The sequence below is a fragment of the Botryllus schlosseri genome, chromosome 14 (genome assembly GCF_051294905.1).
Source record: "Botryllus schlosseri isolate E-star chromosome 14, Bs_hap1, whole genome shotgun sequence".
In the NCBI taxonomy this organism is placed as follows: domain Eukaryota; kingdom Metazoa; phylum Chordata; class Ascidiacea; order Stolidobranchia; family Styelidae; genus Botryllus; species Botryllus schlosseri.
The window spans coordinates 24495370-24513866 of NC_137249.1; the positions used below are offsets into that span (position 1 = coordinate 24495370).

General features: G+C 42.1%; 2 protein-coding genes across 2 annotated transcripts in view; both read right to left on the bottom strand.

Annotated features, from left to right (window-relative positions):
- LOC145456538 (uncharacterized) overlaps positions 1-18497 on the bottom strand; it is a 266927-nt gene that overhangs the window by 98763 nt on the left and 149667 nt on the right. The gene's annotated exons all lie outside the window — the stretch shown is intronic.
- On the bottom strand, positions 507-2813 carry LOC145456056 (uncharacterized). Its single transcript, XM_080334087.1, has one exon. The coding sequence runs from the start codon at positions 2811-2813 to the stop codon at positions 507-509; it is 2307 nt and encodes a 768-aa protein (XP_080190213.1).

The following is an 18497-nucleotide window of genomic DNA, read 5'->3' on the forward strand; positions in this document are numbered from 1 at the left end:
AGAGTTAACGGCACAATAATAATCATACAGAGAGAGATTCAAACGTGAAACCCAAAAGGCAAAGTATGACGTAATAATACAATAATAAAAAATTTACGCTAGGCAAAGTCAGCTGTACCGGTAGTCATAACAAGAGCCGAGAGAAAATCAAATTATACTATAATACAAACGTAAGACCTTAGTAGCTTTCGCACTCTATTTAACGTCCACTTGCGAATGAATATAACTTTATTAGTTACACGAGCTTTCGGAGCGCTGCTCCTTCATCAGGTGTCAAAGCGAAAGTAACGCAAAAAGAGCAACGCAAAAATATTTTCAATTTGAACATATGCATATTATGACATCATAGGGAATGACAAATTCTAGATACTGAAGTCGCGTACTCTATGACGTCATAGAGACAAATATCAAGTTTTGATTTGAAATGCAAATAGTGAGTTGTGTGCCTAAAATCGGATTGGATAAGGTGTTTATATGCTAATTTGAAAAGAACAAAAAGTGCTAAGTCAAGCATTCATGGTGTAGTGAGATATACATCCTCTATCTATATTCAGCCCTTGTCGGAAAGTATCAAATTTGTCGATATATTTTTGTTCTGTAGCCTTGCGGAGAGTAGCGTCTTCCATGTTCCCGACCAATACATTGATAGTCATGTCGCTCTCCGAGTGCCCAGCGGAAGAAAAATGATCACCGACAGGCTTCGATTTGTTACCTTTCGAGATATCATGTCGGTGACCATTTACTCTCTTGTGGAGAGGTTGACTGGTTTCTCCTACGTACCATGCATTCGTACATCCTTTTCGACAGCGAATCAAATATACGACATTACTTGATTTACAAGTAAAATGGCCTTTGATGTTGTGCCGGGCGGGTCCTTTTGTAATCACGGTGCTGTGATTGAGAATAGCACACGTCTTGCATGATGGCTGTCCGCAATTTTTCACGTCATTTTCTCGTCTTGACCGAGGTAGCCTACTATTTACCAAAATGTTACGCAAGTTGCGTGGTTGCCGGATGGCTAAAATAGGTCTTCTCGGGAATACTTCATTGCATTTCGGATCGTTGATTAGTATTCGCTGATGTTTTCGTAAAATCTTACGGATCTTTTCTGCTCCCGGGAAATATGTAGTGACCAGTGGCACTCTGCGATCTTGTGTTTCCTCATTGTGATTTCGACTGCAATCAAGGAGCTTCTCTCGTGGTACATTGAGGGGCCTTTTTATTTGATTCCTTATCAGCTGTTGATCGTAGCCAGATTTGATTAGTTCGTGTTTCAAAACTTCCAAATGTTCATTTTTGTCCTCTTTCTTCGAGCAAATTTTATGAATTCGAAGGGCTTTGCTGTAGACTATTCCTTTTTTACAGTGTACTGGATGGAAACTGTGGTAGTTTAAAATCTTTCCAGAGTCCGTTGGTTTACGGTAGAGTGACGTGAAAATGCGACCTTCTTCGATGTTGACGAGCGTGTCGAGGAATGAAACTGCAGTCATCGAGCTCTCCATGGTCAGACGAATGTTAGGGTGAAAGTCGTTTATTGAATCATGAAACTTTTTCAGTGACTGTTCTCCATGGGTCCATATCATGAAAATGTCGTCGATGTATCTCGTATAAAATACTGGCCGCAATGTTTGTGTCTCCATGAAATCCTCCTCAAAATGATGCATGAAAAGATTTGCGTATTGCGGAGCAAATTTCGTGCCCATTGCCGTTCCTTGAAGCTGTAGAAAGATCTCTTCGTTGAATTCGAACGTGTTGTGAGTTAACGTGAAGCCGATAAGTTCCATGATGCTTTTCTTTAAAGGATGTCCAATTTCTGCAAGAGATCTCTCCACAGCCTCCATGCCATCCTTATGAGGAATACTTGTATACAGGGATGATACGTCCATGGTGACTAATATCGTTCCTGATACTAAGTGATTGACATTCATGAGTTTGTTCAAAAAGTCCGTGGTGTCACGACAAAAACTTGGTGTGCTTTTCACCAACGGTTTGAGGTGTTTTTCCACGTATCCAGATATATCTTCCTTTATAGTTTTGTTGCATGACACGATGGGGCGTCCAGGAATATTCTCTTTGTGCAACTTCGGTAGAAGATAGAATCGGCCAAGAGAGGGATCAGACGGGATATTGATCTTTGATTTCTCGTCTTCTTCCATATCCAAGGATTTTATAATTTTCTTTAATCGTTTCGTGTGTTCTTTCGTTGGGTCACAATATAGTTTCTGATACGACACGGAGTCGTTCAACTGTCTGTAGCCTTCTTCTAAATAGTCTTTCAGGTCCATGACGACTACTTTTCCTCCTTTATCAGCAGGCTTGATTACGATGCTCTCTTCCTGTTTGAGTTCTGTGATTGCCTTTTTCTGCTCCTTCGTAAGATTTTCGTTGTAGTTTCTGTTGAGGTGTTTCGACTTACTAATGAATGTAGCGTTAATTTGGTTGTGGAAACTTTCTAGATATTTGTCCAAATTGTTGTTTTCGCCGTGAGGTGCCCTCCATCTTATGTTTTTCTTGGGCTTCTTGTTAATAATTTGTTCAGTTATCTCGTTTCCATTCTGAGAAGCTTCAATTTCCGGATTGACATCGTAAAAATGGTACTTGTTCCTCATTCTTCTGTCGAATTCATCGGCGTCTCCAGCTAACACGTAAGGATCTAGTTTTTGAGTAGGGCAGAATTTCAAATTAAGACTGAGAACATCGATTTGAGACTGCGTCAAGGTTTTGCTAGACAGGTTAGCAACGGCTATATCCGATTTATTACTTATAGCTGTGGCGCCCGGTGGCAGTGAAATTTCGGATTTTTCCCTTTCCATTACCAATTGCGTGATTTTTTTCTCTTTTTGAAGTATCATACCTTTGACTTCGTTTGTCGAAATTTGTTTAGCCAATTCACGCAAATCTCCTTGTAATTGGCGATCATCAACTAGATTTATGGTGCCTTCAATATCGTACCTGAAGCTTCACGTTAACTCACAACACGTTCGAATTCAACGAAGAGATCTTTCTACAGCTTCAAGGAACGGCAATGGGCACGAAATTTGCTCCGCAATACGCAAATCTTTTCATGCATCATTTTGAGGAGGATTTCATGGAGACACAAACATTGCGGCCAGTATTTTATACGAGATACATCGACGACATTTTCATGATATGGACCCATGGAGAACAGTCACTGAAAAAGTTTCATGATTCAATAAACGACTTTCACCCTAACATTCGTCTGACCATGGAGAGCTCGATGACTGCAGTTTCATTCCTCGACACGCTCGTCAACATCGAAGAAGGTCGCATTTTCACGTCACTCTACCGTAAACCAACGGACTCTGGAAAGATTTTAAACTACCACAGTTTCCATCCAGTACACTGTAAAAAAGGAATAGTCTACAGCAAAGCCCTTCGAATTCATAAAATTTGCTCGAAGAAAGAGGACAAAAATGAACATTTGGAAGTTTTGAAACACGAACTAATCAAATCTGGCTACGATCAACAGCTGATAAGGAATCAAATAAAAAGGCCCCTCAATGTACCACGAGAGAAGCTCCTTGATTGCAGTCGAAATCACAATGAGGAAACACAAGATCGCAGAGTGCCACTGGTCACTACATATTTCCCGGGAGCAGAAAAGATCCGTAAGATTTTACGAAAACATCAGCGAATACTAATCAACGATCCGAAATGCAATGAAATATTCCCGAGAAGACCTATTTTAGCCATCCGGCAACCACGCAACTTGCGTAACATTTTGGTAAATAGTAGGCTACCTCGGTCAAGACGAGAAAATGACGTGAAAAATTGCGGACAGCCATCATGCAAGACGTGTGCTATTCTCAATCACAGCACCGTGATTACAAAAGGACCCGCCCGGCACAACATCAAAGGCCATTTTACTTGTAAATCAAGTAATGTCGTATATTTGATTCGCTGTCGAAAAGGATGTACGAATGCATGGTACGTAGGAGAAACCAGTCAACCTCTCCACAAGAGAGTAAATGGTCACCGACATGATATCTCGAAAGGTAACAAATCGAAGCCTGTCGGTGATCATTTTTCTTCCGCTGGGCACTCGGAGAGCGACATGACTATCAATGTATTGGTCGGGAACATGGAAGACGCTACTCTCCGCAAGGCTACAGAACAAAAATATATCGACAAATTTGATACTTTCCGACAAGGGCTGAATATAGATAGAGGATGTATATCTCACTACACCATGAATGCTTGACTTAGCACTTTTTGTTCTTTTCAAATTAGCATATAAACACCTTATCCAATCCGATTTTAGGCACACAACTCACTATTTGCATTTCAAATCAAAACTTGATATTTGTCTCTATGACGTCATAGAGTACGCGACTTCAGTATCTAGAATTTGTCATTCCCTATGATGTCATAATATGCATATGTTCAAATTGAAAATATTTTTGCGTTGCTCTTTTTGCGTTACTTTCGCTTTGACACCTGATGAAGGAGCAGCGCTCCGAAAGCTCGTGTAACTAATAAAGTTATATTCATTCGCAAGTGGACGTTAAATAGAGTGTGAAAGCTACTAAGGTCTTACGTTTATATATATCGTCTGCTATCGGCGCAACCAAGTATTCAACTATAATACGAGGAAGACAACACACAGACAAATAGCGGTATATATTATTGGGAAATTTTGAGATTATATAGAAACTCTGTCTGTCGACAAATCCGGATTGGTCAATTTTATTATGGTTGACTCCAAGACAGACAGATGGAAGGCAGATCTGCATTTAGCAATCACAGTGAACATACTGTCATTGTAATGACTGGCACACACCGGGTTGTTCAAATGTTGACCAATTGCAGAGTTGAACGCTGAGACCTGGTTCAACCGCTTCCTTACACCGACGAACAAGTGCAGATCGAGGCTTGTTTACTGACCTAAATCCGGTCATCAGTGCAATCGTGCTATTTCATGCTAAATACCCGAGTGGTGTTCATGACTAGGCCGCTCATGCCTCAAACTCGCAAGGATGTGCTCCCTGCTTTACAAACAAGTAATATTGTATATAAATTCCAATGCCACTGTGATAGTCGGTATGTGGGTCGCACATCTTTGCGGTTGGCTGAACGAGTGAACCAACATGTGTCGAAATCGATTAGGTCAGTAAACAAGTCTATCGATCGATCTGCACTTGTTCGTCGGTGTAAGGAAGCGGTTGGCTCTGCTTCCTAAAACCAGGTCTCAGCGTTCAGCTCTGTAATTGGTCAATATATATTGAACTAGGGGCACACGACAAGTCTTCGAGTTAATAAATTCTTTACTGCAATGAATGTAGTTGTGAAAGCAATACTTAATCTATAGTCAGGTCCGGTGTTACGTCACATTTCTGTACAGTACGGGACTAGCGATGTTTTTAATGAGTTTTAAATGTGATGTGTTGCTTTTATCAATTAAGAAGCCTTCAACTTGGTGTATTTTTCTATTGCAGTACATATTGTTATTGAAATAACAAAATATCTGGCGGACCGGCGGTTGGGAACCACTGTGCTAAAAGATCGGCATTACGGCTTGGCTCGGCATTACGCAATCGATTACATTCGAAAAAATTGCGAAGTAATCGTAACTAAGTATTTCACATATCTGAACGATTTCTTTTTTTCTTTGTAAAAGGACTAGGACAGAAACTGAACAAGTGAACGTCGGATTTTCGAACGCCACTGCTCATTGTTACGTCACATGTATTAGCTTTCCTCGTCATTAATATATATTCGATGGACTGGCACATCCGATGTACTGGAACACCAGGGTGGCTTGTGATAATAATCACCAGTCAGCCTAGCTTCAAATACTAACGTATGTATTGGTCTTTGGCTATGCTGAGTCAAACCCAGCATGAAGGTTGCTACATATTGTCGAGGGCTAGGCTCGTGACCTGGGCTGCCTTTACTCGTAACGGCAAAGAATAACTCGGTTATGATTGATATCAGCAGCTGGTAATTTTTAGTGCTTCGTTGTGGAGATCGTAATGTTCTATTTGACGAGTACAATAATTAAAATATGTGTCCGGTGTCCGGCCTACTTCTCGCCAAGCAGCAACGTTCGAACTGCGCGTTATAATGTAAAACATCTTTGGTCAGGCCCGTTGTTAATTAGTTTTGGATGTTGTTAAATTGGTGACCTGCGGTCTGCTATATAGTCAAAAGATGTTAGCTTTGCCCAAACGTAGCGGACAAAACTAAAATTTATTTCTTGTGACGCATACACGAATTATCATGTCTTCACGTGTCGCATCAATTTCCTCTGTGACTTTCCTTGGTAACACACTTTGTGGAGTCGAATGTTCGCCCAAACTACATATATCCGTGATTCGTGGTCCTCAAAATTACTTCATAATTATCTTGGCCCCCCTTCGAGCTCACCCCCACTCAATTGAGGTTTGTCTGCGTTAGTAAAGAACGGTTTTGTCTCCTGTGCAAATCATTTGGTGCGAGAAACCGCCGGTTATAGAGTTGGGTAAAGGTATATTGTTACGAAAAAATCAGATGACGTCACTTTTTCTCTCATGAGACATTGTCATTGCAGTCGTTACAATGCCTCCCACCATGTGTATTGAAAAAGATATGTTCTCAACATGTATATTCAAAGATGTTGAAAGATATGATCTAAGAAGCAAAACAAATGTAATCGTGATTACTTCTCCAATGTAATGGTATTCGCAATCTTCTGATGACGATGAGGATGACGGTGATGATTTGAAAACTGCATTGTCATACAGGCGCCGCCATGTCTGCTCTTCTCTGTGAACGCAATGTGCAAAACAGGCTATATGTCGGGTAAAGCGAATTCGCGGTGTCGGGTAAAGCGAATTCGCGGCGGATATTGATTTCAGGCATGACAGCAATTTTCAGGCATGACAGCAATTTTGATTTGTCCCGTAGTGTACTAATTTCACATCGAGCCCGTTTTTAATTAATGTTCGTTTGCTATAGAATATAATTGCGAGACCTAAATGGGCACAGTAGTGTGTCGCGGCACACCGGTTGAGAACCGCTGTACTAAACCATTATTTGGAAATATACGCACGAAATTTCCTGACAATCTTTCAAATATTATGGACACTATGAAAAACCTTTGTGTTAGCGAGGTACTTGGGGAAGTAGTATGTGAACGACAAGCCAGGGTAATTGCAATTCCGTTAATTGAAGAGAATCGCGTTCACACATCCTTTGCTTCGATGCGCGCGCCGAGAGAGATAATTATCTATGCGCGCTCGTTCGGGTTGGACGTTCGTTCATTCATTGCTTGCCGTGTTCAGGACAGGACGTGTCTATGAGACAGGTCGATTTTTTCGGCAATGGTTTACGCCGTGTCGCGTAGCGTTTGCGTCTACCAATTTGATGTTGTTCTGTCGTTATCGTTTTCTTATATCGATCCGACTTGACGCCCGGCGTCAACTCCCGTCATGAATTGTAACAACTTGCTACCAGTTAGACATGCGGTGTCGACACATCCTCCATCTTCTATCTAAATCTAGTTGACACTTTTGTATCTGTATCTTCCATCTCTTGCCATTGTTCAGTTAGAGGGCGGGCCAACGACACTAAGGAGACTCAAAATTCAGCAATCGGAAAGTGATCGGATCGGATCGGATCTTACCCACCAGTCGAGTTACTGTCGATAGTATATATCTTACTCACCAGTAACCACGAGGTTACCAGATGACGGCTTTCCTCTTATCTATGGTCTGGATAGCGTGACTTCACTTATGGTCCTTGGCGATGTTACTTGGAACTGCAAGCACTTCGACGTTACTAGTCATCGTGAAAACCTCTGACCACTCTTTGAGCCCTTCTCCTGTGATTCATCTTTCACATGGCTATTACCATTGCAGGCGCTGTGTTCGGCGGTTTGTAGGCAAAACTCAACCGCACCAGAATATGATGAATATGTTTTTTTTTAAACATGCACATCGGTAGTTGTCTGCTGACAGGTCGGGCTAATACCCTATGCGGCACTCCCCTTGGTGAGTATGTTTCCAGGGCTGGCACGATTTGTCTACTTGTTTCGCTTCGCCCGACAACGACCAACATCGACTGGAAGACGCCGGGACGTCGGCCAGATGAGTTACAAGCTGATCGGGGGTCTGGAACTGCACGCACGTCACTAGTTTTCATTTCGAGAATTGAACAAGCCTAGTCGAGGAAACCTGTCGTCTAATCCGCTATGTAGGATGTCGATTATTGGTAATATGTTTTGATAATCACGCTGGCTCGGTTCAGTTGCTCCCTGTCACGAGTATTGGCGATGTGGAAGAAATCAAGAAATCCCAGGTAAAGTTTTGCGACCTGTTACACAAATATATATCTCACAATCACAGAACAACAACACCGCAACACTAATAAAACTTTCAAAATAATTGGCTGGCTTCATTTTCGAGTCGCCAGAATTACTAATGCAACAAAATAATGTATTCTATACCAATTTTGCCACCCAAGCATCATGAAACAAAATTGATACAACTAGCATAGATACGGACGTGATTTCAACAAGACACGTCTCGGCCTACCGCAGACCTATACAGATTTATGATCGCCATCCAGTTCACAACTGAAAGACGAATAACTCTCAATCAAAATACAATCGGCTGATAAATCCTATAATACTTGAATACCAACCCTCTCAACATACCTTTGACTGGATTTCTACAGTTTCAGCAATCCCTCCAAAAAGGAATAATGCAAAGACTGTCCGAAGTAAATATTTTTGCATGAAATGCACCATCATCTTCGGCAATTTAGCGATAACGTGGTACTGTATAAATTGGGAATAGAATAAAAATGGGATCATATTCCAGGTGAAAACATGAACTTGATAAGTGATTGCGCCAGGTCACAAAAATTTCTGGGATACAGTTTCGTCTTTAGTATTGTAACAAGACTATGAATCCGTAAAAATGTCCAGATGATGGAGCTGAAATGTTCAGCACTTGGTGGAACTGCTCCGCATGGCTTAGAAGTCATATCGGCCTGATTTCCAACACATTGCTGCCGATGTAAACACACATCGTATCACCATACTATAATGAACTTCATTCTATAGTTAAAATTTTCGTGTGACGTCATGAATTCTTGTTTCACGTCATGAATTCTTGTTTTTGAATTTTGGTGTTCTGGCTCTCTTATGTGCAGATCGCGCATGAAGCCGGTCTACCCTCCTCTGAATGTATTTGAACAGCTTCTCGGATGTACAGAACTTCAATATACAATTGAATAGTATATATTCATATTGAAATGAAGTCGAAAATCCGAATATTTTCGCAGACACTTGTGAGGGGTAATCGTCAGCAACTAGAGTATAGGATGAACACAATCGTATCATAAAATATGATACCAGCAAGAAATTTCGAATTAGAGTGCGATCAATGTAACTATTTGTAGATGACACATGAACTCGGCCGCAACTGATGTTTGCCAATGGCAGAATTAGTGGCTTTTGATGCTGAGCATCAATCTTGAGTGGCGAGGCGGCCCTCTCCTCTCGTGTTAGACCAGTGGTTCCCAACCTTTTTCCACCCACGTACCATTTTGAGGTTTTATGCAGTGCTCGCGTACCACCTACATAAGTTACGCGAGCCGAAGGCGGACAAAAATGTATCCATCGTGTTGAGCTGCCGGAGGCAGCGAAACAGAAAATAAGGCGCAGTAAATGAATTCTGTAGTACAGGAGGGCCAACTTTTTTGCTATTCACGGCCGCATTTCGAGTAGTCATGTATAGGCCTAGCCTATACGGCCGCATTGTAGGACATAGTTCGTAATGAACAAATTGGACGCCAAATACCCATTTTAAACTGTACTTGTCCATTTTCAGCGAGCTCCGAAATCGCGAGTGGTCATGTGATGAATATATTGTCGCTGACGAGATGGTCGCGCAAGGCGCGCAAATTTTCCAGATTCACGAATGAACTTTGTCATTAATATTCGTAATTTCACATATTACAATCAAATATTTATCCTATCTCGTCCAATGTGATCAGATTCCCAGGCAAAGGTGATGGAGGTTGTGTTTTCGAAAATTTAGTGCGTTTTCGAAAATTTAGTGCAAGTAATAAATGATGATGTATCTTCAGGTGGACCGATTGTAATAAGTAACTTTGTTGCATGCTGTTATTTCTTGACCTCCCATCAGGATCGGCGGTATATTAGAAAGATATCGAAATCCCCCAAACACACCATAGAAACAAATTTCTTTCGTGAGGAAGACACGGTTCCAAGCTGGTATTTCTACATGGTTCAGGTTGCAAAGGGAGCTATTACACTGAAATCGAAAAAGGAAGCCGGGTTGAAGCGCGCGCAGCGCGAAGAAAATTTCAAGGTTAATCAGAATCTCCTAAAATTTGGGAGTAAATTCATAAATTCAATTTTCATGTCCACGGCCGCCAACGCATACTAATTAAAATACGCGTCCACGGCGGCACAAATGTCCATCTAAACGGCCGCAGGTTGGCCAGCCCTGCTGTAGTGGATCCATTTGGAATTCTTGTGGTCAAATATTTCATCATCATCATAATCATCATTGGTTTATTAGCATTTTTATCAGTTCAATACAGTCCATTCCATTTGGAATTCGGAATTTGGTTAGATAAGAATTCCAATGCTTTACGACGAGATCTCTTCCCCGTAGGCCATCATTGGTGGGATTGCCCAAACCCACGACGACGATGGTTAATCAACCCCACTTGAACTAATTACTCCCTTCGGTCGAAAAAAATAAACAGAATCTACTCGCGTACCATCTGGAAGACCTTCGCGTACCACTAGTGGTACGCGTACCACAGGTTGGGAACCACTGTGTTAGACGGACGAACGTACTCCAAGCAGTTGTTTGTGATCGAATATCGCCGGTTTTCAGACAATGCCGTCGAAATTGTCCATCACGCTCACTCTACTCTCATTCGTTATTGGATCGACGTGAGCGCAAACGCATTCTTTGCTTTCGCGCGAGCGTTTGGCCGTACGCATCGGTGCGACCTGATGACGGCCGCCTGTGTGTCTTTCTCGCTCGTGACCTCTGCGAGGACCACCTGTTGTTTCATCGGTTTGAATTCTGCCAAAATTGTGGGGCATCGTTCAAGTAAACGTCATATCGATGTAATAGGATTAGCGATTAACGGAATACTTTTTTTTCTTCACATGAAAATTATGAACGTTCGATGTGGCTACCGGGCACGGTTAATCGCGATTACTAATCGTAATCGATTACGACGATTACAGCAACTTCAAGTGGTTGTAATCGACGACTACATTCGTGAAGTGATCACCCCATGTCTTATGTCCACCGGTGGAAATTTAACCTCGCTCGGTCTGCAGCCTCTTAAAACCACTGCGACAGCCAACAACATCAAATAAACCACTGCGACAGCCAACAACATCAAATAAGACTTCAATTGTAGGGTATATAGGCTACATAACAGTTTGAGTATCTCTGCATAAAATCTAAAGATAACCTTGCATAAAATCCTATCGGGAAATCCTGGTATAGAAAGGCACATGTTAACCTGTGGAATCCCGTTTTCTTTGATATTGGTTCATAACTGTGACTATTGGGACGCGGTGGATGGAGATGGATTCACCGCGGAGCGTCGATACGTTCGTTAGTCGCTATTATACCTGTCGCATGTTTCTCGTTCGGTGTGTTTGCTTCAAATATACACTCATTATATATACTGTTTGTCACGTTTGTCTTTTGTTTCGTTGTCGATAGAGGTGTCAGAACAGGTAGTTAGGTCGTACCCTGGTGTCGGCTACCATTGTGATCTTTTCGGACTTGTCAAAGTTTGAAACAGATTACTAAAAAATAGCCCCGGTATAGCCCCGGTGAGCCGCCGAAGTGACTGACCGACCGAGACCTCGAATGAATTTCGCATCCTGCCGACTGCGGCGGAGTTATAGCTGTCCACGAGCCGCCAAAGCGCTCCTCTTGAACAAATGGAACAAATGCGACAAAAAACCAAATTGAACAAGCACCCGAATTTCGTCCAAGATTTCTTAGGACAGTTCGACGCTCGCACCGCTCTCGCTGCTGTCGGCGCTCTCGCCTTTCTCCCCTCCGCTGTCCGCTTAAACAAATGGAACAAATGCGACAAAAAACCAAATTGAACAAGCACCCGAATTTCGTCCAAGATTTCTTAGGACAGTTCGACGCTCGCACCGCTCTCGCTGCTGTCGGCGCTCTCGCCTTTCTCCCCTCCGCTGTCCGCTTAAACAAATGGAACAAATGCGACAAAAAAAACAAATTGAACAAGAACCCGAATTTCGTCCAAGATTTCTTAAGACAGTTCGACGCTCGCACCGCTCTCGCTGCTGTCGGCCTTTCTCGCCTCCGCTGTCCGATGTCTCTGACGTCTCGCTCGAGCTTTAAATAAGCATTTTTCTCGGTTTTCCCAACCCCGGTCTGACCGATACAATACCGCAATCGCTGTCGCTACTCGGCTACTAGCCCGGTTCTTCTGCATTGAGTAGCATGTTCAGTAGGGTTGTTCAAAATTTGGAAAATGTTTGGAATACTGCGTATCCATGGCTTATTCTGTAGAGTGTAGATTATTGTTAAAAAACAATAATGGGCTTGAAAGAAGCTCGCAGGAAAGCCGGAAAGATTTGTCGAAATGCGTTTAAAAGTAGCCGTCAGCGAGTGGGCGGGGCATCGATGAAGTGGGCGGGCAAACAGAAGGCAATAATCTTGATTGGTTGAAGCCGGTAATAATAAGCTACTGATTGGCTGAAAGACCGACTTTGTGAACACTGCTGGTAACGATTTCAGTGTGCTGTTGTGCAGTCGTTTCTGTTGGTGGCATTACAGACGCGATCTATTGCCTTTGCTAATGTTGTCATCGAGAGTCCATAGTACAACATTGCAACCCCCTAAGTTATTAACTACCTGCAGAATGTGAATAACAGTGCTGCAATGTATTGCACAGGTGCTCTCGTAGTTGAGATACGAATAAACTAGATGCATGTATCTTGCTACCTTCGACCTTTCCAGAACATACTACTGACAGTGAGTGAAACTCAAAAATTTTCCACCAGTAGTCAACATCTCAGTAGTACTTGTTATGTCCAGTCGACATCTCACCAATAAACGAACGAATATTACACTTTTATTCACGATTGAATGGAGGCGAAAAGCACTTTTTACAAAAGACATTAAAAAGTACGCTGCAGGATCAGTGTTGCATTGTCAGGCACAAGTTGCAGATTACCTGCTGTCTCCAACTGTCTTCCTATGCTGTTCCACAGCTTGAAGCAGACGGTCTCTTTGTTGTTCATTGTCAATCAAGATTGCAGCATAGTCTGTGCTTAGCTTTGCACCTCGTTCTGCGGCTTAGCTTTGCACCTCGTTCTGCGGCATCATTAACGACTTTGACAGAATTGATGTAGGAGCTCATTCTGGTGTAGGAATCTGATAAGATCCAAACATCAACCGGTTGAGTTAGCCACGCCCCAAAGCATTCAAAAAGATCAAAATGTACCACGACTATGGCCCAATAAAATCAGACAAAGTAGTGTCCTTGTTGATCTGTACAGTTGAACTTTAACGAGGGCGGGCCCCCTCTGAAACTTGAAGTTCGCTCTACCTGCAGGAGCGTCATTGCCATATTTTCTCGGGTTTCAATGCTTTCACTTGGCGAAAACAAGGCATATACAGCGGTTTCCTCCACGATATACCAGTCATACTTCAAAAGCTTTTGTAAAGCAGCCTTGGAAACTTGTTACTTGTTACTTGTAACTCAACATGTCCTGGGTGAATATCAAGCCATTACCGGCTGCATCACGACCGATGCTGGAATCAACCCAGGCAGGTATATAAAAGTGAACTAAAAACGAATTGAAGCGATGCAGTAGTTCAACATCTTCAGATTTGTAATGTAACTGATCAGCCCGCATGAACATCTTCTGAGCATACAGAATTGTGCCCATCCATCTTGCATGGCGTGTTGCACCAGGTTTGTGATGATGTATACTTCACCTGCACCGAGAAGAAAGAGCAAGAGCATCAGTCACACATTGTTTATAGTCATCCCATCCCGTGTGAAGAAATCTGTCATTGCTGTTCGTTCTTTAGAACATAGGAATAGTCAGAGTCTTGAATTGCTGTTTTTTGTCAAGACTGCTCAAGCTCATCTTCTTAAGGTGGGCATACCATGTGATCACGGCATCTTTCGTGCAGGTTTTTAAGTGATCGCACCACATGTGATTTCTGCATTGTCGCAATCCTCACCATTCTCCACACACACACATTACATAGTTCACGAGTAGGGGTTGACTGAGAACAATGCTCTCTCAGATGCAGAAAGTATCTCATTACTTCTCGTATAGTAGGTAATCTCGAGCCACAGATGTAATTGCAAGTATATCCGACCAAGGAGGCTACGGTACTGCTCAGATTTAGATCTTGTTCTTCGCTGCGGCATGTGTACCATCTTTCGTCGTTTTGCCTCTGCCATGACTGCAATAATGTTGCTCAAAATCATAAACTACTGCTATCGACTCTAAAGCATTCAAAGAACAAGTGTTACAGTACTACTAATGACTCATCAACCCACAACACGCTTGTACAGAACCGCAGCCGCTGCTAACAGAGTCGACCTCAGCAAAGCAGACCTTCAATTTAGTAAAGCTAAGCACCCGAATCCGAGTCAGCTGTTGCTGAGATCATTGAAGCTTGGCCGATTACCCAATCAAGAACCGTGCTTTCGTGATTGCCCGCCTCTTCGCAACTCTGCTGTCGGTGGCCCGCCCACTCTTCACCAACGACTTTCAAACGCATTTAGACAAATCTTACCGACTTTCCTGCGAGCTTCTTTCAGGCCCATTATTGTTTTTTAACAATAATCTGCAGAATAAGCCATGGATACGCAGTATTCCAAAAATTTTCCAAATTTTGAACAACCCTAATGTCAGTCTGTCGCGTTTTGATTTCTTGTTCAGTCTCATTATTTCCATTTTTCTGGCGATTTGCCGATCTCGGCTTTCCGCATACTGCTTGTCGAACCCGCACATGGTACAAAACCATTTATGATCACAATCATTCATATTTAGCGTTCTGCGAAAATCAAGACCTCATGTTATCCGCCGCACTGGAGTGGTCGCGCTTTACATCGTCAAGCGGTCGTTGTTGCATCGTTAATTAACCGACATTTAGCTATTGGTGAACATACCGAACGATACACAGCCACTTTGAAATACTCCGTTGATCGTAAGTTTCCCCAATCGTGATAATCGAAGTACATTTGTTTCGAATTCGTAACAACCGACTTTTCTATGACATGAAAGTTTTGACAAGTTATGCTTAGAAGATTGGTGCATATCACGAAAAATAATATACCACTCATATTGATGCTATTACTCCATTGTCCGGTATTTTCAAACGAGTCGATTATCAAACGAGTAAAATTTATTACTTGAGTTGGTCCGCTTACTATATCCAAATGTAAACTCCCCCATATTTCAAAACCACAACAACAATTTACTAATGAGAAGCAGGGGGTTACCGAACGATTTTTAGTCATTTTCTATGCGTACGCAACTATCGTATCGTTTTATGGATACAAGACCAAAACGAACATATGAGTTGTCAAACTGACACACATATTTTGAAATATCACTTACTGGATTAAAGCTAATACATCAAAAGTGACAACCGGCGTGGTCATTATTATTATTCATTTCATAATCATTTCAACAAAATTATGCACACTGTATAATACATTGTTGGTTTTTGTGTGACACAAGAATAAATTGGAGCGCAACGAACTTAAGGTGTTTTTTACTCGCTCGTCACATTATGGATATTGACTATCATCGTTTCAACGACGTGCATCGTTTTGCTCAATGCGAAATATGTGTGCAGAAAACATTCAAGCGTAACAGAAAACAATTTTCACTCTCACACCTTATGAAAATCACACCTTGAAAAAAATACGCGAGTCTTGATTCCGTATTTTGTTTATGTCAACTAGTTATATTTACATCACAAAAAGTACTCAACTTTACTCGATATTTTTCGTACTACAAAACTGTAGTATGATTGCTTACATTCAGTTTCAAACTATAGAATGTTGAGTTAGACTCTACAACGTCACAGGTGTTTTAACACGAATGTTCCAACATAGCTTAATAATCTGAACGTAGTTCAACGCGGAGCTAGTATTTACAGGATCCGTAGTTGAGTTCTGCCTATTTAGTTGTGTGACAGGTTATAACCCGAGTCGCATGAGAATTGACTAGATTCACCTGAACACGTGAAAGTTTTGAATCTATTTTCGCGCGGTCTTCGTTGTGGCTTTGAACTCCAAACTGACACCCGCGAGTTGAATGAACATTTACCCCAGATCGGTGGTCATGACAACGAATTATGTGAACTGGTGGACAACTTGAATAAGTGGAACATTTCCTACTAAAATGCTTGAGATATGCGACTAATAGACAATCTAATATCGAGGCCGCGAGGAACCACGCCGTAAACATTGTATTATTAAAAATACTTACTACACTACAACACCTTTTCTAGAATTCGCACTCCTGTCGACTAGAGTAGGTTAGAAAGTCTTGAGAAAGTCTTGTTCACCAATCACCTACATATTGACTCATTGACTCTTACATCACCGACTTCAGAGAGAGTTGCGGGGTTTATTATTCTACCAGGTACGAAACTCGATAAGGAATTCACCAGCCTCAGACAACATTCGGATTTCGTTGAATGGGTAGATGTGTATTCAGTCAACGGCCAACACTTAATCCCGCTATGGTTGTCTAATTAGCTTTACCTGCGAATATACGTGTCAGTCATTATCATTATCGCGTGATGTTATCTAATTAGCTTCGACCGTGAATATACTCATAAGTCGGTTTGATGTACTTACATTGAACCATCCCACTCGCTGAGCTCGATCACTACCTTTCAGTGAATCCATATCTAATAACCCGAATACACTACGTAGACATTGACACGGTGAATTCACATCCTCGATGAAAATTTATTTACATGAAAAAACAGATCCTAGCCTCGTAAATGCGTTGCGAGATGGCTCTTCAACCCCCACTGTGATGTAAATTGCTTAACACAAATTTCACACTCAAACTTTTCGCTGTTGATGCAATGGGTCGTCATGTGGTTTTTTAGATGATGTTTACGGGCGAACTCTCCACATATTTCGCATTGTTCGTTTCTGCTTTTGATGTGTCTTCAAATTGTAGTGTGTCGCTATATGGCCGGATAGATTAGATTTCCGGTTAAACTGTTAGTCGCAGATTCAGCATTGATTTCCTTCAACCCCGTAGTGGCTAGCCATGTGTCCATCGATTCGATATCCCTGCTAGAACTGTTCGTCGCATAACTTCCACCGATAACTCTCCATGTCCGCGTTTAATATGTTGAGGTAGTGACACTGTAAGCACCAATAAATTTCAAGAGTCTTGAAGGTCAAGTTTTCGAATATAACGTCAGACGGATCACCGCGAATCTTTCCAGAATATTCTATCTACACAGATATGAGTTGGTAATGAATGAATGAATAGCCTCGTCTTTACGACGAACAACTGAAAGTTGTATTTGCGACGGATTTCTAAAATTCAGTTCGCGATAATTTTTAATCAACAGCGCTTTCCGAAAAATCACTCAAACGTAACCGACTGACCTCTAAAACTGAAGAAAAAATAACACGATAGTAGTTATATAGATCGGTCGTGATTTGCCTGGGGCTCTTATGGGTGCACCCGACCGGTGCCGCGAAACTCGTCCTGAACCGGTGACCCTTTCAGACCCCCCTTCCACCCGACCGGTGCCTGGGTTTGTATAGGCATCTCTCGACCGGTAACCCTTTTCGGTATAGGGATCACTCAACCGGTGCCTCGAAACTCGTCTTGAACCGGTGACCATTTTCGGTATAGGGATCGCTCAACCGGTGCCTCGAAACTCGTCTTGAACCGGTGACCATTTTCGGTATAGGGATCGCTCAACCGGTGCCTCGAAACTCGTCTTGAACCGGTTACCATTTTCGGTATAGGGATAGCTCAACCGGTGCCATTGTTTCTGGACGAGCTCGTAACCTGTCTGTCATGTATTCTTACGGGATCTCTGGAGATTCGCCATGTGCTCTTATGGATGCGTCCGCATATCGTACTTTCGGGTATAGGCATCTCTCGACCGGTGTTGAATATGTATCGGATATGGTAAATAGTCACGTGATTGCTCCTTAGTTAATGTGTATATCGTAGATTATTATATATGACCAATTTGAAGTAATCCCAACGTTTACGGTGAGTGCGACTTTAATATATCGTTATTCTTATGGGCGCGGCGACACGGTAACGTAGCTGATATAGACGCGACATGATAACGTTACAGTATAGGGGTCGCGGTGCTACATGAAGACGTCGTAGTTTAGTCGTGACAAATGACCGATCGTCTCAAGTCTTTTCGCGCTGTGCCTATTGATTTCTACGTAACCTGAATAGTACTTTCAGATCGGAT